We start from the raw sequence: 20,380 nt of genomic DNA, 5'->3' as shown, positions 1-20,380 counted from the left end.
GACCTGAGATCGTGGACCACTTGCATCAGCCTGGGTGACAGAGTGAGACTCCATCTCAAAAAAAAAAAAAAGGGAGGTGGTGGAGGGTAGACCGTTTTTCTCATAAGCAAGTTCCAGTATGCTGGTTGCCTTTTGCGCTTCTCTCCAGTTCCCAGGAAACGTCTAGGAAGGCCCAAGATCTTTTTTGGTTTTTTTTTTTTTTTTTTTATAAAGAGATGAGTCTCATTTGATCACCCAGGGCTGGAGTGCAATGTCTGATCTTAGGCTACTGCAACCTCCGCCGCCTCCCAGGTTCAAGCAATTCTTCTGTCTCAGCCTCTCAAGTCGCTGGGACTATAGGCACGAGCCACCACACCCAGCTAATTTTTTGTATTTTCAGTAGAGGCGGGGTTTTGCCATGTTGACCAGGCTGGTCTCAAACTTCAGACCTCAGGTGATCCACCCACCTCGGCCTCCCAAAGTGCTGGGATTACAGGGGTGAGCCCCTACATCTGGCTGAAGGCAAGGATTCTAAACTTGGAGACTAGAAATGTCCTAAAGGTGTCTGCAACATTGGATGAGGAGTACTAGTGCATTTTTCTGGGATGATTCCTCCCTTTTTATCACATTCTCAGAAGTGTCTTTGATTCAGAAGAGTTAGGAATGCCTCCCTATTTCAGCTGGGTTTTCTGCCCTTTCTCCACAGAGGTCTGGCCTCATTTTGCTCAATTTTTTTTTCTGACTGGGGCCTGGGAGGTGGAGGCTGCAGGGCCTGGATGGTAGAGCTGCCTGACAAGTGTTCAGTGGGACTGCTGGGCCAGGGCCCTGTGGGCCTTCTGACCCAACCTGAAGATGGGTCTGCTGAGTCTAACAAGGTCAAGGGAAGATCAGAGGGACCTAGATTCTTTTTTCCCCCCCTTGAAATGGAGTCTTACTCTGTCGCCCAGGCTGGAGTGCAGTGATGCAATTTCGGCTCACTGCAACCTCCGCCTCCCTGACCCTCACACTGTCCAGTGCCCTTGTGGTTACTCAGCATCATATCTTGAGACTGGCCTGGCAGGAGCCAGTGACTGTGGAATGACCACAGAAGATTCAGGGCAGCTGCCGGACCACGGGCTACCTCTGCCCTTCGCTGTTTCTGCTCAAGAGAGGTTGTCACTAGCCTCTGATCTTCCCTTAAAGAACTCAACTGGGGCTCTTCAGAGGGTGGGGCCCAGGAAGTTGTAGTTAACCTCTTCTCCAGGCAGTTCTTACACAGTCATCTAGGTATGCCTGGGAACCTTGCACCAGGTCGGTGGTTCTCACTGGCTGCCCACTGGAATCATCTGGGGAGCCTTTTGGAAACAGTGCTTACATTCCATCTCCGTAGACCAACAGAAACTGCCCTCTGGAGGTGAATCCCAGGCTTAGAGATTCTGATGATTCTGCGGTCCAGGAGTGCTGAGATCTGTCCTGAGTTCTGTGGGGAGGGGCCTGGACTGATCATTGCTCGGAAATGATTTTGCCCTACAGCAGGCCTTCACGTTGATCAAATGCATGAATGAGCAAGCTTTTCTCGGAGTTTGCGGTGAAGCCCGGGACCTGGGTGCTTGCAGTCGTCCCCATAAGGCTCCCAGGGACAAGCTGGAGAGTCTGGCTGTCCCTCTGTCTCCATGGTGCCAGCCCTCTTAGACCCAGTTCAAAGGGAGAGGAGGCTAGTCAAATAAACTGAGAGAAATATGGAGGATTATTGATTTATTAGAAAAACTAGTAAATGGGTTTCCTCTGGTTGGTGGAAGCACGGTTGAGCAGGTGGAGGACAGGACCCAGCTGGCCCCAGGGCCAGCCCCAGATTGCATGGTCTGTGCCCAACAGGGTTGCATTCCTCTGCAGCCACCGCCGCCTCGTTTCCTCCCTGAGCTTGTTTGTCCAAGCCACCAAGCCATGTGGTCCCACTGGCTTCGTCCTCCTCTGGATTCCTGCCCCCCTCCCATGAAGGAAGGAAGAGGATTCAGGGTCAGCCTAGGGGACCCTGGTTGCCTCCGATAGGCAGGAAGGAGGAGGGATGTGGAGAAGAGGCTGAGCCTTCCACGGGCCTCCTGTTAGGGATGCTAATGGAGGCCAGGTTGGGGAGGAAAGCCCAAGGACCCTCCACACCTCCCTTAGCCAGTCAGTTGAGGCTGGGACAAAGGGGAAGGAGAGAGGGAAGGAGGACCACCTGACCGTGCCCGGAAGGAGCTTCCTCTAAACTGCCCTGGGGAGGAAGCCTGGTATGCTGGTGTGGACTGGAGCTGTGTCAACCTAGTTTAGGAATACTGTCAAAGAAAAGACTGTAAAGTAGAATAAGGAGAGGGGAAAAAAAGGCCTTGCCAGGGTACTGGGAGAGCTTAGCCCTGGTGTGGCATAGGGTCTCCCAAAGCTGGATGCCTGCGGTTTCAGTCCAGTTGGTCGAATGTCTTGGGGCCTGGGTGACAGGAGGGATGTGTGGGGAGCTGGCAACAGAATGGTCACATGCAGCTGGCTGCCCTGGACCAGCCCAGGGGACCTGGGGTGGTGAGATGCTAGCTCTTCCACTGGAGTCCTTCTTTTCTTGGGTCTGTGGAGTTGCTTGCTGGAAATGACTCACTTCAGGTGCTGATTTGGCACACGTGGAAAGGGGAGGGTGGGCCCTTGTCCCTTGGCTCCCTAAAGACTGGCCCAGGGAAACAGTTGAGGGAGATGCTTGCCACCATCTGCCCTTCAGCAAGGAACCTGCTTTCTGCCTCAGAGGAGGACATGCCCACAAGTGCACCAAAGGCCTACTTTATTGCTAGGTGAGTGCAGTCATCTCACTGCCTTGCTTTCCCCAGATACAGAAAGAGGCTGGTGAGTGGTACACACTAGGTTCCCTGTATAGGGTCATATGTACCGAAGCCAAATGAAGACCTTGCCCACCAGGGCGGGAACCTGGGGATATCAGGCTCCATTGGATGACGTCTTCCTTGCTGTGGCTCCTGCCTGCTGCAGTTGGTGTCAGGGTGGAACTGATTTCTGCTGGCACTGGTCAGCACTCAGGGTTCCTCAGGGGGCCTCATTCTGGATGCCTGCCCCTGTGGCTTCTACCTGAACCTCACCTACTTCATCTCCATGGAACTAAGGTCCTTCACACAGGGAAAGTGATAGAAACTGCCTGCAGGCCCTGGGGACTTTTATGGTTTCCCTGGGGGAGAATGCCTGCTGCCACCCCTACCGCATCTGCTTGACTCCTCTCTTGGACCTAACCCTAGTTAGATACTGGGCCAGAACTATGTTGCTTTCAGAGTAGAGTGGTGGGGAAAGCCTTGTGGAATGAGTTTCCTCTCCCTCCAGAAGTATGACCTGGGCAGCAAGGGGAAGGCCATTCCTGAAGACATAGGTTGCAGAACTTCTGGTGCTCAGGGCTGGAAGGTGGCAGATATTTGACCTCTGTACTCATGTGACACCCTCCCCCCGCCCCAGCCCAAGACCTGGGGCCAGGACCTTCTGGAGAAGCTGATCAAGGGGTACCACACCTTCATGGCTCTGGCCCCGACATTTGTCCCAGCTGTGCAGGGGGAGCTGTCACGTGTGGTGATGCCAAGGCATGGCTGCATCTGCCACCCTGAGACGATAGGTGATCAACTTTGCTGTCTGCCCAGCCGTACCCTCCGAAGTCCCAGCTGCAGACAGAATGCAATTGGACATCTGGCTTTGGGATGCTTCACTGCAGCTGCGGGGGTATCCATTTTGTATCTGGGGGGCCCACACTGTCCCCTAGGGGGCCTACGTCTGTCGGATATTGCTGGTTTGGCTGTCACTGGGAGTGGGGGGAGGGTCCTAGCATTGAGAGGGAGAGCCTTAGGCAGTGTTGTGACCTACCTGTCACTCCTTCAGATCACAGCCCTGTGCCCTAGCCACAGTTTTCAATGAGAAATGGTCTGACCTTGCTGCCCCTCCTGGGACTGCCTGTGGTGGCACAAGGGTGCTGGAGGCACTCAGCCAGGCCCTGCCAACCGTGGAGGGTGCCCTTTGATCTAAGGGGAGAAGCAGAGAGGAGGGATGTGGTGGCCCCTGAGGTGAGAGTCCCAGTTCTGCGGAAGCCCAGCGGGGAGGAGGCTGGCAGCACCCAAGGCCCTGCACCCAGTCTGGTCCCCTCAGCCCCCCACAGCCCCTGATCCAGAGCTAGGGCTTTGTGGGCCACCTGAAGGCTCCTTCCTCATGCCCCTAGGTGGCTGGCCATGCATTTCCAGTGCCCTCTTCCTTTCCCCTTTCCCTGGCTGCCACCAGGTGGGAGGTGACCCCAAGCAAGACTTGCTTTAGGAACAGGCAGCGTTTGAGGAACCCCATCAGCCTTCTCCAGCTCTTTCTTTCTTTCTTTCTTTCTTTCTTTTTTTTTGGTTGGGGGTAAGGGGCCTGCGCACCCTCGGCTCATGAGGAGGGTGGGAGAAGAGGGCGTGTGCCTCAGAGAACCGTTTCCTGCCCCCAGGCCTGGAGGCCCCGAGGGCGCCAGAGGAGCTGGGAGCCCCTGTCCCTGGAGCAGAGCCGGCGCGGGCGAGGGCATGGAGGGGGCGTCGGCCCAGGACGCGCGGGCGAAGGCAGCTTTTGCAGTGCAGCGTGGGGCCCCGGGGCCCGGCCCGCGACTCGACTCGACTCGATTCGACAGGCGGGCGGCGGCGAGAGGAGGCCAAGGCCCGGGGCTCCCGGTCTCTGCGACTCCACCGCGCCCGCCAGCCCCACCCGCGGGGGCCTCCGGCCGCTACTTCTTTTTGGGGAAGAAGCTGAATCTCTTCTCCTTGTCCTTCTTGCCAAGGCTGGCGTCGGGGCCGGAGAGGGAGGGCAGGGGCAGGCTCTGCGCCTTGACGCGGATGCTCTGGGACTCGTTGATGGCGGTGCTCACGCCCTGCAGCCAGGACAGCATCTCCTCCTGCGGGGCAGAGGGTCACGGTGGAGTCTGGAGGCCCACAGCCCCCCACCTCCCGGGCCAGGCAACAATGGGGGGCTCTTGGGACTGCCCCTTCTGAGGGGGCCTCCAGGGCAAGCGGCCTGGGGTCCTCCACCTACCCCTTTGTTAGCCAGGTCTGGGCTAGACTGCCCGCGCTTACCTCGTCCTTGCCATGGAAGAGCCACTCGCTGCCATTACTCAGCCTAGGAGGACAAAGGGTTTCCTGTCATGGAGACACCTTTGGAGGGGGCGCTGGGCAGAGGGCTGGCCCAGCCTCTGCCACAATACCCTGAGCCGAACATCCAGAACCCTCTCAGGCAGCCCAGCACTTTCTGAGAGGTCACAGTCTGGACCATCAGCCTCTTTGATTTGAAAAACCCCTGAGGAGTAGCTCAGGCATGGAGCTGGTCCCATACAGAGGGCCTCTGCCCTGCCACTAATGCCCAATCAAGCCATCAACCTGAACTTTCAAAGGCCAGGGAGGCCTCACCTCAGTTTAAAGACATGCTTCTTCTTTTTGTAGTTGGCAGCAATCTCACAGATGGCATGTCTCAGGGCCAGGGGTTCCTCCCCATGGTAGGGCATCCCCAGGGCCAGGTTCTTGGCATCCTTGTAGAAGGTTAACTCACTGTTTCTGAGCACACAGTACAGGTTGTTCCAGGACCTGCAAAGATGCAGACAGGCAGGTCACCCGCATCCTGATACGGCATCTCTGGTGTCAATTCCTATAGCTTCACCATTAAAAAAAAATTACACCATGTTTGTTCTGATACATAGTAACATGTTTTATTGTTAAAAAATCATCTGCATGTAATTTCATTACAAAAAAATAGCTATTATTAACATTTTATGTGTTCCTTCTAGTCTTCACATTTTCACTTTTTTTTTTTTTTTTTTTTTTTTTTTACTATTCACAGATAGCTAAAACTGGGTTATGTATATATTCAATTTTATATTCTGTTTCTAAGCATAACACTAAATCATGAGTATTTCTCCATATCCTCAAATATTTCTTTTTTTGCTGGGCACAATGGCTCACACTTGTAATCCCAGCACTTTGGGAGGCCGAGACGGGCGGATCGCCTGAGGTCAGGAGTTCGAGATCAGCCTGGCAAACATTGTAAAACCCCATCTCTACTAAAAATACAAAAATTAGCCGGGCTTGGTGGTGCATGCCTGCAGGCCCAGCTACTCAGGAGACTGAGACAGGAGAATCGCTTGAACCCGGGAGGTGGAGGTTGCAGTGAGCCGAAATCCCGACACTGCACTTCAGCCTGGGTGACAGAGATGAGACTCCGTCTCAAAAAAATATATATAATTTTATATATAATACATAAATCTATATTAAATATATATTATTAATTATGATATTATATGTTATAAATGTTATATATGTATATATGTGTGTATATAACGTATATGTACATATGTTGTTATTTCACACGTATATGTATATATGTGTGTACCTATATACGTATATGTATGTAATACAACCATGTATAACCATTTATATATACATGTTATATATGTAATATGTATTGTATAATAAATGTATATATAAATGTTATACATAATATAAAATATAAATATAATACACATATTTATATGTTATACCATAATATATAAATATATAATATATAAATATATTTATATATTATATATATATTATATTTTAGGCTGAGCCTCTGTCACTCAGGCTGGAATGCAGTAGCCCGATCTCAGCTCACTGCAACCTACACCTCCCGGGTTCAAGTGATTTTCTTGCCTCAGTCTCCCGAGTAGCTGGGACTACAGGTGCAAGCCAAGGCTAATTTTTATATTTTTAGTACAGATGGGGTTTCACCACATTGGCCAGGCTGGTTTTGAACTCCTGACCTCAGGTGATCCACCTGCCTCGGCCTCCCAAAGTGCTGGGATTACAGTCCTGAGCCACCACGCCTGGCCCATATCCTCAAATATTTCTTAAAATAATTTTGAATAGCTATGTGGAAGCCTATCACAATCCCTTTATTGATGAACCTTATAATACTGGAAAATTTGCCCAAAATTTAAATAGCAATGTGATGAACATTCTTACACATAAATCTGTGCCTGTAATTCTGATCTTACCTTGAAGTACACTTACAGAAGTAGAACTATTATGTTTTAAGACCAACAGTAAAATATTAACTTTTTGAAGTATTTCTACATCCATTAGCATATTTGAGTCTCACTACAGAACTGTGAAGGAATGAACAGGGTTTTGTGTCAGTGATTGTTTTTTGTTTTGATGAGGTGTGCCAAGCATACTAAACTTTTTAAAGGAGCAAATTTTACAAATAGGGCTCATGTCAGCCAGGCGTGGTGGCTCATGCCTATAATCCCAGCACTTTGGAAGGCTGAGGTGGGCGGATCACGAGGTCATGAGTTCGAGACCAGCCTGACCAACATGGTAAAACCCCGTCTCTACTAAAAATACAAAAAAACCCTCAAAACAAAACAAAACAAAAATACAAATTAGCCAGGTGTGGTGGCACACGCCTGTAATCCCCGCTACTCAGGAGGCTGAAGCAGAAGAATTGCTTGAACCCGGGAGGCAGGGGTTGCAGTGAGCCAATATTGAGCCACTTCACTCGAGCCAGGGTGACAGAGTGAGACTGTCTAAAAAAAACAAAAAACGAACAAACCAAAAACAAATACGGCTCATGTCAACTGGCATGTTTGGTGAGAGCATCAAATTCATAACTGAAGAGGTGGGCTGGCCCAAGCGTCTTCATTCACACATGGGAAGCATGTTGCTGCATTTCTACAGTAACAGACTCTGTTTCCTCCTCCTCTTCATCCTCCTCTGTCCCCCTCTTCTCCTCTCCCTCTTTTCCCCCCTTACTTTTGAGGGCAGGAAGGTGGGGAAACTAGTAGAGCACATAGGGAGGAAGTTCTGGAAGGTCAGAGAGAGAAACTGACCATGCAAAGCTGGCTGAAAAGCCATTTTATGAAGACCCATTTCCCACTCTGCACTCAGGGATCTTTCCTCTAGCAGAAAGGCAGTTACTAAGAAGGAGCTGGGTCTTTGGAGAAAGAGCTTGCCTTGAACAAATGACTTAACCTTTCTGAGACTCTGTTTTCCCCATGGAAAAGAGAAATATCAATGTCACAGGATTGTTGTGAAGATGTTATCAGTCCTAACATAATGCCTAGCATATAGTAGGTGCTCAGTAAATGTTAGTTTCCCCTTTCCGGGTAGACTGTCCATTTAAGCAATAAATAAACCTTTTCAGGGCAACTGGGCCCCCAAATGGTTCCTTTTTGGAATTTGATATCCCTTTCGTGAGTCCCCCAGACACACCCTGCATGCTCATGCTGCCAGCTGTCCCTGGGAATACGGCTGGCTTCAACCTCCTGGTGCTGCCCTATTTTCCTGGGACCCTGGACAGCTGCTAGAAAGAGGAGGCCCTCAGGGTCCCCAGACAGAGACAGCCCTAGATAGACCAAACCCAAGGGCATGACTGTTTCAGGGTCAGGAAAGGACTTAACCTTTGAGTCAGTTCCTTGGGGTCATGGAGTCACCAAATGACAGCACTGGAAGGGACCTCTGGGAGGCAATAGGCCATGCCCTACCCCCATCACTCCCATTTTACAGCTAAGGACACTGAGGCCTAGACTGGTAAAAAGTGGGGCTCAAACAAGGAAGTTGTTAGTGCCAAGACCTACCTAACCTTTAGAGCTACCTATCCCTAGCCTTGGGATAATAGGATAATAATAGCTAGTGTTCACCAAGTGTGTTCACCTACTGTGTGCCAGGAACAGTATCTGTAGTGAAAGGACATACTGTTCTCATCATCCTCTCCTTCCAAATGGGGAAACCAATTTAAAGAGGTTGAGTAACTTGCATGAAGACATAAGATTTGAACTCAGGACCAGAACTGAAGATGGGCTTTCCCATCATGCCAGGTAGCCCTTGGGGCTGGCCCAGAGCGGGTGCCCAGGAGCTCTCACAGGCCGAGGGAGAGGCTCTGCTGGCAGAGAGATCCCTGGGAGCTGTCCAACCTCCCCTCAGCCAGCAGCCTCTCCCACACTCACCTGTTGGAAGCCTTCTTGTTGGGCCCCTCCAGGTCATGCTTGCGGCCCAGGTAGCCTTCCATCTGCACGCTGTGCCCATGGTCCCGCGGGGCTAGCAGCGTTGCAGGCTCATCACCCTCGCTCAGAGGCGTATCTAGGACCTTAAAGAGGGGCTCCGTGGCGGGCCTCTCGTCCCCAGCAGATTTCTGCCCATCCTCTTGCTGCCCCGGCGGTGGTGGCTGCTGCAGGTTCTGAGGCCATGTTGCCTCTTCTTCCCCCTGCTCAGGGCATAGGGAGGAGCACACCTTTCTGGGGGCTCTGGCCTAGAGATGGCTGTTCTCAGCAAAACTGGGAGGTCAGCAGCCACCCTCCCCGCACCCCCAAGCCTACTTCCTTTCTACTCCCACCTCCTGGCTCACCCTGGTTCTCCCACAACCTGCTATGGGTGCCCACTTGCTTCTCTACTCTGCCTGTGCTTCTGGCTCTATTTCCACCCCATTCTTCCTTCAGAGAGCTGCACGGTGGCCCCCTCTCTCCAATGTAACAAAGCAACGGAAGGTTCTCAGAGTGAGTCAAAGAGGCCTGATTATTTCATTAAAGGGGTGTGAGGGAGGGCAGGTTCCAATGCTGCTGGCAAAGCTCTGGCCCCTCCCCTTGCTGCAGCCAGACACTCTCATGAGGAAAATCCTGCTGCTAAGACAAGTTCGACAACCACTTATAGTAGAATGTTGAATGGGAACTCTTCTGGTACCTTCAAATTGTGCCTAAAGCCCTAAAACTAAGGGTACCAGGTCCTCAGTCTGCCCCCGCCACCTTACAAAGGGAGAACCCAGACCCTCCCTGGCCAACAGGTCTAACAGGTCCTCTCTCCATCATTGGGTGAGAACTTTTTGGACAGGGCAGTGGTTCCTAACCCTGGCTGCCTTCCGCAATCACCTCAGGTGCTTTTAAAAGAAACACTCTCAAGCTCCATCTCAAGATGCTGAGTTAACTGGCCTGGGGGGTCGCCCATTGGTATTTCTTACTGAGCAGTTCATGGGACCTAATGCGCAGCAGCTGAGAATTCCCCTCGTAAGGAGGCACTGCCTTGGGGAACTTCTGTGGTCTTTATCTCCCTGCACCTCCCTGTGGAGGCTTGGGGATGCCTGGACCCTGCCCAAGTCAAGGGCGGGGCCTCCAATGATGCCACTCACTGTATGACGTACAGGTGCCCACGAGAAGGGAAGCTGACCTGCCATTCCCTGGCTGAGTGTCTGCTTATGCTAGACCCTGCTGATCTGCCCTTTTGCCTGTTGGGGCAGCAGGGAGCGGCCTCCCATTGCCAGGCGGGACAAGAATGGGTGGATCTCCTCCATGCCAAGTGAGCACCAAGGAAGGCAGCCTCGTTGGAGCCATCTGGCCAGGACTCAGTCCCAAAGGCCTGACTGCTAAACACCTTTCAGAAAGAGGTAGGAAGGCCCCCAAGTAGCTGGATGCCTGAAGCACCAAGGACATCTTTAGCCAGGAGGTAAGAAAAGGAAGTCCTTTTCCTGCTCCCTCCTCCCTGCCCCAACAACTGAAGACAGAGGTCCAGAAGAGTGCAGGGGAGGAGAGGGAAGGAGCCAGGAGAGAGTAGACCATGTTCTCCCTGGTCTGGGTCCTTTAGACCATGGGGCAAACCCGAAACAGAGGATGGAGGATGGGAGGATGTGGGCCCCATGTTGGACATCAGATTGAAGCTTTAAACTGAAACAACTGGGTAGGCTTTTTATCCACTGAAAGTGACCAGGGTCTGCCTGAGGTGGCCTTAGGAATGGGAAGGGGGACTCAGTGGAGACACTGGAAGGCAGTGGTTGCAAGAAAGGTAAAACTGGTCATGTTTGTATCTCATCAAGTTAGGACCGTTCAGTAAACAGGTTACATGTTAGGGTTCCAGTGAGATTTCATTTAAAGAAAGGGGTATGTGGCTGGGAAAGTTTGGAAACCACTGACCTAGTCTAACGCTTTCGATCTATAATGAGAAAACCAATGCTCAGAGAGGTCAAGTGACTTGCCCAAGGTTATACTGTCAGAGTAGGCAGATAGATATGAGTAGGAGGGGGAGCCCCTGAGAAAGGGAGGTCTGGAAAGTCTAACACCCCAGAGACCACCCAAAACATTCACGCTAGATATGAGCAGAGAGGAGGGGAAATATCTATGCAGGAAGGAGTGCCCCAAGACACTCCTTAAGATGCCCAGTCATCACTCACTCTGCAGTTAACCTGTGGGAATGTAGCCAGCTGCACGCTAAGGAGGGAAAGAAGGCAAAGGAGAAATTCCTCTGAGATATGCAGGTGCAATAAATACCAATATACACCCTTCCTGGAGTGGCAGTAATTAGCAACATCACCATTCGGTAGGATTCATATCCGACACCCGCCCCTGCAGGTTCATCAGCAGACAGTAAGGGAGAGTCCCACAAACCTGGGGCAGGAACTAGGTGGGGCGAAAAGATGGAGACATAAGACAGAGGCAGGGAATTAGACAAAGGCAGAGACTTGAGACAGAGGCAGGAACTTAAAGAGAGTGTGGAGGAACTTAAAAACCGCAAGGCAGAACTCTCGAGTTGCTGGGTCATCTTTGAGCAGCCTGCTCTGCCTCATCTTTCAGAGTGTACTGTCTCTGCTGCTACCTCACTCTTGCTCTGAATACTGCTGCTTCCCAAGCAGACTTGCTGGTTCCTCTCTTGGAGTCTACTTCAATAAACTCCCAGGCCGGGCACGGTGGCTCATGCCTGTAATCCCAGAACTTTGGGAGGCTGAGGCAGGTGGATCACAAGGTCAGGAGATGGAGACCATCCTGGCTAACACAGTGAAACCCCATCTCTACCAAAAATACAATAAATTAGCTGGGTGTTGTGGCATGCGCCTGTAGTCCCAGCTACTTGGGAGGCTGAGGCAGGAGAATCGCTTGAACCTGGGAGGCAGAGGTTGCAGTGAGCCAAGATCACACCACTGCAGTCCAGCCTGGGAGACAGAGTGAGACTCGGTCACAAAATAAATAAATAAATAAATAAATAAATAAATAAATAAATAAAATCGCTGCTCTTTATTTTCCTTCATAAACCTTTTGCTTACATTACTACTTGGTCTCTTGGCCAAATTCTTCCAAGTAAGACCAAGCATTGAGGACTCCGCATTTCCTGGTAACAACAAGGCTAACAGGTATAGGAGGCGGTTTGGAACATGCACTCCCAAAATGGACAGACCTGAGCTTTTATCTAATCTTTATGGTGTTCATCTTTTCCCACTTTAGTGGCCCCCGAGGGTTGTGGTCAGGCCACTCTTGTCTCTATGCATCTGGCAGCCTTTGGACCCTAGACTGCCTGCAACGAGCCAGCATTGGCCATAAGGATCTGGAGGCCCGAAAGCACTGCCTGGATCACCGTAGCAGGGAGGAAGAGCAGGAGAGGCAGGGATGGGACTGGAAGCCTGGATTGGGGTCCTTCTGTGGATCCTGCACTCTGACTTGGGTATACATCTAGGGAGGGCCTGCTTTTCCTCCAAGAGGGGTGGGAGTAGGTTTCAGAGGAGGAGACATGGGCTGCACTGTTGCTCCTGCTACTATCAGTGCTCTCCCTGCCCTTGGGTCTCAGAGAAGCAGCCATGGCAGATATAGGGACGGAGGCTTGCCAGACCCTCTCAGCCATGTTTGCCCCTCTCACCCAGCCTCTGCTCTCCTGGGACTGGTTTTGCTAGAGACCTCTGTGTCCACATTTTCTTCCTATACTTCCATTCCATTTTCCTTCCTTTAGAAAACTGTCCTCTGAATAGAGATGGACTTTGCCAGGGCTGACTCCCAACTTAATCCCACCTTTCTTCTGTTTCCTCTTAATGGGTGCCTAGCCCACATTCCTTGGCAGGGACATTCAGAGGCCATGCCAGTGCAATCAAAAATTATATGGCCGGGGCACAGGTTGGCTTTGGAAAATGGGGTTTCCAATGTATGCAAAGATTTCTTTGGCGTTCCTGACTGCTCCTGTAGAGACAATTTAAAATGCATCCTGTCCTCTTTACCCTGAAGGCCAAGGCCAAGAATGAGGGTGAGAGATGAAGGAACTGGGCTTTGGCAGGGCTTCCCTTCCTCTCTGGGAGAGGGGAGCAGACACAGGTGAGAAAGGTGGGGTGTAATGAAGGTGGGTACAGAAGACGGGGGAGAGGCTTTGGGGACAATCCTTTCATCCCTTTCTCAGCTCCCAGGAGTCTGGCCAACTCCCTGGAGGGGTACAAGGAGGAGGAACCAAGAGGGGCTGGGGTGAGGAAAGGAGGAGGACAGGGATTTCTAGAAGGCCCTGTGAGCAGAGACACCAGTGAGCTCTCAGACGGAGCTGGCCCCTTCCCTCAGCCCTCTTCCTGCTCTCCCATCCGGGACCACCAGCAGAGGGCCTCATAAGAAGCCCACCCCTTCCCAGGTGTTGGGTCAGACAGGTCTGGAGTGAGAGTCCCTTGAATTCCATTTGGGGGAAGGGAGAGAACCTTCCTGACTCAGTTAGTGGGAGTGAGCCCGTGACCTACTTCACAGGTGGTTTGCAGCCTTTAAAAGTGAGGTCATGTCTGTAAATGTTGGCTCTCTTGTGATCCTTCACCCCTGCCTATCCACCCCTGCCTCCCTGGGGCTTTGCTGAGCAATTATTGTGGCCAATGTCCTGTGGGGCTAGTGTAAGGATCTCAAAAACCCTCTTGTTCCTGTAGTAGTGGATGCTCAGGACTGAGAAATGGGGAAAGGGAATCTCAGCCATTGGCAGGCAAGGCCTCAGCCCCTCCTTTCTCGGCCATTTTCGGTTGGAACATTCTGAGGCTTGAGACAGGAAGGGGGAAACCATGTGAACAGGTAAGCAGTGCAGAAGTGGCCTGAGGCCCTGCCTCAATGCTTGGAGTGGGGCACTGAGGTGCAGGGGCCCCAGAAGCCAAAAGCAGAGGTCCCCAGGTCCGGCCGAAGACAACAGCGTGCTGCAGAGTGGAAGGCTCTGGTAATTCACAAGTGGATTTTACAAAGACCTCACAACTTTGTCAAGAAAAGACTTTGAGGAAGATTGTATGTAGATATATATCCAAGAGGTCAAATCCTTTTCTGAAGCAGGACCATATTTTAAAAAGTTACTCTTGGGGTTCCCATCTGCCCAGGGAAAGTGCTCAAGCAACAGAGAGCAGGCTGGAGGGAGGGCCAGATGCTGCTGGCAGGCTCCTTTCTTGGGGGAGGGGAGGTGTGGGAGCCTGACACAGCCCTGCAAGCATGTGAGTGTGTATGTAAAGATCTTTTGCAATTCATAAGAGATAAGGAATTTCTCTGGGGCCTTTTATTTCTAGCCATGCCTCTGGGAAGGGTATGTAGGTAGAATCAACAATGGGGGCCTTATCAGGGAAGCCGGTGAGGGAGGCTGGGGATGGGGTAGATGAAGCTCATGTGAGAAAAGAGATTCTCAGAATTCTAAAGCTGGAAAGAGGCCTTGGGGTCATGGGATTCAGCCCTTCCTATCTCAGATAGGAAAACTGGGTTCCGGAAAAGCTCAGTGATGGCTGAGATTAGAGCACACAGCAAGTTTTAGTAGCAGAGCTGGGGCAATAATTCATGGCCCTGCTTCCCTATCCACACAATGCCTCTCAAATTGGAAAGGGTACCACAGGTGGTGCAGGAAGGCAGGGAGCCAAGTAGCTGGGCAGGGACCCACCCATGACCCCCTGGCTGCGAACCTGCAGTGGGAGGCCTGTGGTCCTGTTGGCTCAGCCCTGCATCTTTCTAGGCCACATCCATCAAGGACCTCCCAGCCGATCAGCTGAACCATCCACCCATGCCAACTGCGGGCCCTGGGTCAGGCTAGCAGCGTGCTTTGGCAGGAGGACCCACCTCCCCTGAGCCTCAGGGCTAATAAGAGGGGATGAGGTGAGGGTTCTCCGGCTGTCCCCCTGTAAGTAGGCCATGGTCTTAGGTGGGGACTGCTTTGACTGACAGGAGGCGGGATCTAGGGACAGAAAGCACCAGGAGAGGCAACGCTGGCTACTCATGTGGCTGAGGTGTGACTGAGGGACCGGCAGGTTCTACCCAAAGGCGCCACGTATGGAGGAGCTGATCTGAGATTCCCTTCCAACTCTGTGCTGTAAGGCAGGGGCTGCTGCTGGAGTCCTTAGGTCATCAGGAAGATGCAGATTCCACCTGCACCACTGAGGGCTGTCACCCACCAGAGCAGGGGACACTCTGAAGGAGGAGAGTCTGCTGCTTGGAAGAAATTCTGGGTGTCCAGCTGGGGGCAGCAAGGGAGTCTAGACCATAAGTGGAGGTGAAGGAGACTTGGGGAGCAGGCTGAATAAGGGAAGGCACTACCTTTAGTCCTCTGGTTTGGGGAATAGGTAGGGGGAAGTGTCTCAGCTGTGTGTACTGGCTGTGGGATCGTGATGTCAGAGGAGGGCAGGGGACAGGCAGCATTGGTTGCTGGTTGACAGGGATCAGTGGAAAAGAGGGTACAGCCCTTTTGGGGCCTCACAGGATTGTAGTCAAACCAACAGGGAGAGGCCGCAGGCTCCCAATGGGTGGGGGATGACCATCTCCGGGTCTTTGCAGTCTTGCAAAGTCAAGCAGAAGTCTGTGTAAGCTTGACTTTTTAGGGTCCTGCCTTGCTAGGAAACTGGCTTGGGTGGGGGAGGTAGGGGGTTGGGGTCTCCACAGAGGATGTGCAAAACAGGCCAGAGACATGGGCAGATGGGTAAACGTCTTCTCTGGGCCAAAGGAGGTGAAGGTGTATGTCCAAGCTCAGCCAGCAGGTGGCGCAGGGGACTGCACACAGACGACAAACTCCTCAGGCTCCCAGGAGAAACACAACCTGGCTGGGGACCACAGGGTCTTTCAGAGGTTCTGAAGATGCTCAGCGAACCCGGATGCATTTACAAGCAAAGAACACAGGCGACAATGTCTCTCTAAAGGTAACGCCAATGAGAACTAGAGCCTGAGGATGCACCCCAGAAACAGACTGACTGCAGCAATGGGATGCATCGTGCCATGACTGAATTCGTATTAGAATTCACGTGCTTTTAAGAGATGAAGGACTGAGGTGGGGGATGGAGAAAAATGAAGGGACTTAAATGATCACCTACTAGGTGCCAGCTGCTCTACCTACATCGTCTCTTCCAATCCTCCCAGCCTCTCTACGAGGCAGGTAGTTGTTACCCCCTGTGTTACAGATGAGGGAAACTGGGGGTCATAGAGAATGAGTGACCTGTCCATAGTCATACATTAGTGAAGAATGTTGAAGATGCAGGTCTGTCTGGCACCAAACTCTGTGTTCTTACTAAATCCTGCTGCAAGAGGGGAGACCTGTATCCTCACTCCAGAGGAAAGCACCTGTGCGATGGGGTTTGCAGTCTAAATGAGATGACCTTGGCTTATGCAAAACACATGGCTGATTGACAGAGGCAGCATAATCATGCCAGAGCTGGAAGAGGGGCTTGGGGCCAAACAAGACCTCCTGCTAGATGCCTTAAGCAACCAAAGAGTGCTGGTGATTGTGGGGTGCAGGGAGCAGGCAGCTAAGAAGTGGCTCTGGCAGCCAAGAAGTGTTGCCCTCGCCCACTGTCTGATGTCTCAGCTCTTGTCCTCTGGGTGAGAAGGGCTGTCACTGGGTGGGTTGGAAAGGCTGTTCAGAAGACAGTTGTTTGCAAGAGAAGAAAAAGAAATGGTTTGTTGAGCTGAGGGCAGCCAAAGAGATGAAGAGATGGCAACTTACGGTGGGCAGAGACAGATGCCTTAAAGGAGAAAGCAGAGGCTGTTGCTGAACAGGGGGAAAGAACCAGGGCGGGAAGCTGAGGCTGGGATGCATGGTGAGGAGTCCCCTGGATTGCAGGCCAAGGGATGGGGAGGGGCTCTTATGAGAAGTTGCGTAGGAAAGCAGTCCAGTGCAACACTGCACCCCAGAGTCCAGCTGTCTGAGGTGGCAACTGGGGGGCCTGGCCAAGATGACAGGAAGGGATGTAGCGCAGAAGGGCACCCGGTAAAGCAAATGGAGGGGAAGCGGAATGGCAGTGTGCAGGGGAGGAGAAACCTGGTCCACTGTCACCAGGGTGTGAGAAGAGAATGAATGAGGCTTCCTCAGGAGCTGTCTTCACCATGCTCACCACCTGTGTGACCTCTTCAGGTCCCTGCCCTGGAGGAGCTGATGGCTGCTTAGTCGCTCAGTGGTCCTGAGCCAGCCACTCAGCATTGAAAGACTAGAGAGAGCTAGAAGACACTGACTCCCCCATCGATATCTGCCACCCAGTGGTCATGTCATCCGCTTCAAACCCATTTCTGAGATGCCTCCAATGTTAACTGAGTCTCATCCTGAGGCCATCAGTATCTAGGATGTTCTGAAACACAGCCTGAAAGAAAGAATTTAGGAAGAGTCTTTAGAGCAGAGGAGCCAGGAATATTAAATCTGACGACAGCAAAGAGAAAGGGACATGCCCAGCAGCGGGCAGGTGTCCAGAAAGAGCCTACAGCAGGTTCCTCCAGGGAGACAGGCGCAGTGCCAGAGCGTAGGCAGACACACCCCTGCCACACTGACTCAGGCGTACTGGGTAGACAGGAACACGCCCAGGTTTTGGGGAAAACTGACATTATTTCCAGCTGGGTCTGCCCATTACCAACAAACATAAGATTTGCATTCGCTGCAAAATGTCTGAAAGAGTAGCGGGAGGAGAAGGAAAGACTGGGAGAGCTTGTTCAGGCGAGAAGAAACACAGCTGCTGTTTCCACACCCACATCTCTTCCATCCAAGGACGTCAGAGCCCCACCGCTGGCCGCTGATTAAAGCTCCTGGCTGCCGGCCAGGGAGGCTGCTGCTGGGGGAGGTGCCCAGGTTGCCAAAGGGCAGCAGCAGCTGGAGCTAGCCAGCCAGACACCGGCCAAGAGGTGGTCCTGGCTGCAAGTCCAGTACCTGCTCAGCCCCTCATGTTCGTAAGTGCTGGTTACTTCCCTGAAGCCACATGAACCTTTAAATCTATGGGAATGGAGAAGCAAGGGACCTAGGCTGAACATGGACCTCAGCTTCCATGTTCAGCCCTAGTGAGATGCTCAGGCCCTTTCTCCAGGGTCGCTGGCTGCACAGGCGGTGCTGGAAGGCCTTGTGCAAGAAGGGCATCTGTGAGCTGCCCTTGGGGAAGACAGCTTTCCCTGACTTCCTGATGAGAAGGCTGATCATGAGGGGCACCCAGCATCTGCTTTCTGGAGTGGCCTGGCATCCCGGGGTCCCTCTGCGCTACAGCCTGGATCTAGCCTTGGGGCTTGGAGGCAGGCAGGGTATGTTTATCCCACACAGTGAGCCCTAGCAAAGGTGATTAGGAGCACCAATCCCTTTCAGGGACGTCACACATGGCGTCACCGCAGCCCTGCTGAGGGAGTTCTCAGAGCAGTTCCCGCTTCACTTCCCAAAACCAGAATCAGGCTCAAGGGACAGGAAGATGCGCAGGGCTGTGCACTGGGGACCTTTAGCCTGGGGGGACTTGCAGCATCTTCAGTACCATTTCTTCTCCATGCAATCCACCTCCTTCTCTCCCAGGAGAAAGCAGCCTCTCACCACACGTTACACTGGGGCTTCTGAGGCACCCTGAGCCCGGGAGGTGGGGGATGCTCAGCAGGACCCCCAAGTCCTTCCCAGGGCCACAGCCCCAGGTGAACAGGAGGTGCTCAGTCTTGAGCAGGTCTGCCTATTCACTGCCAAGGGTTTCCTGGCAGACCTAGGCCTCCTTCAGGGCACTATCCTGGTGGTGCAGCCCCACCTCTACTCCCCCACAGGGACAAAGGCAAACACCCTAGCCCTTTACTTCTTCTTTCCCATCTCCCGTCTTACACCAGTGGGTACCTGAGACCAGCTGGGTACCATAGAACTAAGCACCAGGCAAGAGGAAAGTGGTGAAAACTACTTCTCCCAGCCCCTCCCTATAATTTGCTAAATTGCTGACATACAGGAATGTTCCAGACTTTCGGTAATTCTCCAGAGAAGGCTTTATAAGAGCATGGAGACTCAGGGGATTAGGTGGTTTATCTAAAATCATGCAGGAAGTTTCCAACAGAATTGAGGACTAGAACCCAGATGTCCTGACTTCCCCTCCAGCAGTTTTGTCTTTTGTGAGTGAGGTCTCGTTTTTTCTGCCTGGCCTCCTATGCACTTACCTTTATGAACGTATTGGCCTTTACCAGAACATGCTCTAATGTGAAAAGGCAAGAGGTGAGGGAAGGTGGTGGGACCGTGCAGTGATGTGCTTGAGAAAGAGGCTGATGTGTGGGATGGCAGCTCCAGTCACCATGTGCACACACACGCAGGGAAGGGGAGGACTGGGGAGGGGTGCCGACCTGTGGTGTGCAGCTGTCCAGACAGGAGCAGGGGTGCCTGGTCCACTCCCATCAGTTCCCCCCAGCAGGAAGCCGACATGCACAGTGAGGGGTTGTACATGAAGCAACACCGCATGGATCTATTCTATAGGGCACTGACACCAGACCACACACAGAGGACCAGCAGGAGAGCCACCGTCCCCCAGGCCTATCCCAGAGGGGAGGCGCAGCCATTGGTCATCCCTCCCTGGGAGAGGCCTGCGGTTCTGTGAAGGGGTAGTCCTGGGCAGGCTGGAGGGACCGGCCGCTGGGCTTTCGAGGACTCTTCCAGAGCCAGGTTGGGCTTTCCCAACAGGCTGTGTCCTCCTCTTTCTCGCATCGAATGTGGATGGGGTATTAGGAGGGCCTAATACCTCTGAGGTTCATGGATCCCCATGAAAACTTAACAAAGGGCTCAGAAGATAGCAGCAGCAGGAACTCTGTGCATGAGGCCTTGGGTCTGGTGTTGAGTCACCATCTGGTTTCTTTCTGGCACCGGGCACAGTCCAGTCTTCCCATCTGCTGGAGTGGCTGGCTCTCCGGAAGGGGTCTCAAATGTGGGCTCACTCCTTCCCCCAAAGAGATCATCAGGTCCAAACAGGTTTTATTCCCCCCAACTCGGTGACATTCAGGTGTTGGCTGGAGGCGGCTCTGATGCACAAGTAATTACATTTGCACGGACACACATGACACAGACAATGGATGGAGTCGCTGTGGTGCTCACAGAGGAGCCCGCACACCGGGACACTGCCACATGCAGACACACAGGGACGCACGGCAGAAGCAGGCGGGGGCAGGGCGCAGGGACGGCCCCAGCCCGTGTCCGCAGTCTATGCCGGGCCCCCAAAGTTTGCTCTCCTTCCGGCAGGGGCTGTTGCTGGGAAAAAGGGGCTGGGACGCAGTCCACCACAGACAGGGAAGCGAGACCCCACATGTGACGCCGGGAGCTTCAGAGGGAACTTCTGGGAGAGACCCTTCAGCAGGAGCCCAGCAGTGCCCTCTGCTGGGCATGGTGGGCTGGTGCAGCTATGAAAGGGAGGCCTCTGGCCAGGCTGGAGGCCACAGAGGAATGTGGGGGGAGGGGGAACGGGG

The 20,380-nt window shown here is 52.7% G+C and overlaps 2 protein-coding genes across 3 annotated transcripts in view; one reads left to right on the top strand and one right to left on the bottom strand.

Annotated features, from left to right (window-relative positions):
* PLEKHG3 (pleckstrin homology and RhoGEF domain containing G3) overlaps positions 1-3,117 on the top strand; it is a 46,300-nt gene extending 43,183 nt beyond the window's left edge. The window contains exon 19 of the mRNA XM_017892400.1: positions 3,006-3,117. Within this exon, the coding sequence (XP_017747889.1) occupies positions 3,006-3,117 (112 nt within the window). The remainder of the gene's footprint in view (positions 1-3,005) is intronic.
* The window catches only part of SPTB (spectrin beta, erythrocytic), a 143,213-nt gene continuing 124,531 nt past the window's right edge, over positions 1,699-20,380 (bottom strand). For both annotated transcript variants that reach the window (XM_017892442.1, XM_017892441.1), the window contains 4 exons: positions 8,957-9,213; positions 5,388-5,561; positions 5,058-5,100; positions 1,699-4,879 (listed from right to left, as the gene is read on the bottom strand). In XM_017892442.1, the coding sequence (XP_017747931.1) occupies positions 4,712-4,879; positions 5,058-5,100; positions 5,388-5,561; positions 8,957-9,213 (642 nt within the window). In that variant the 3' untranslated portion in view covers positions 1,699-4,711. The remainder of the gene's footprint in view (positions 4,880-5,057; positions 5,101-5,387; positions 5,562-8,956; positions 9,214-20,380) is intronic.

The sequence above is a fragment of the Rhinopithecus bieti genome, unplaced genomic scaffold (genome assembly GCF_001698545.2).
Source record: "Rhinopithecus bieti isolate Rb0 unplaced genomic scaffold, ASM169854v2 scaffold_20892, whole genome shotgun sequence".
Classification (NCBI taxonomy): domain Eukaryota; kingdom Metazoa; phylum Chordata; class Mammalia; order Primates; family Cercopithecidae; genus Rhinopithecus; species Rhinopithecus bieti.
This window is presented reverse-complemented; position numbering and strand designations above follow the sequence as displayed.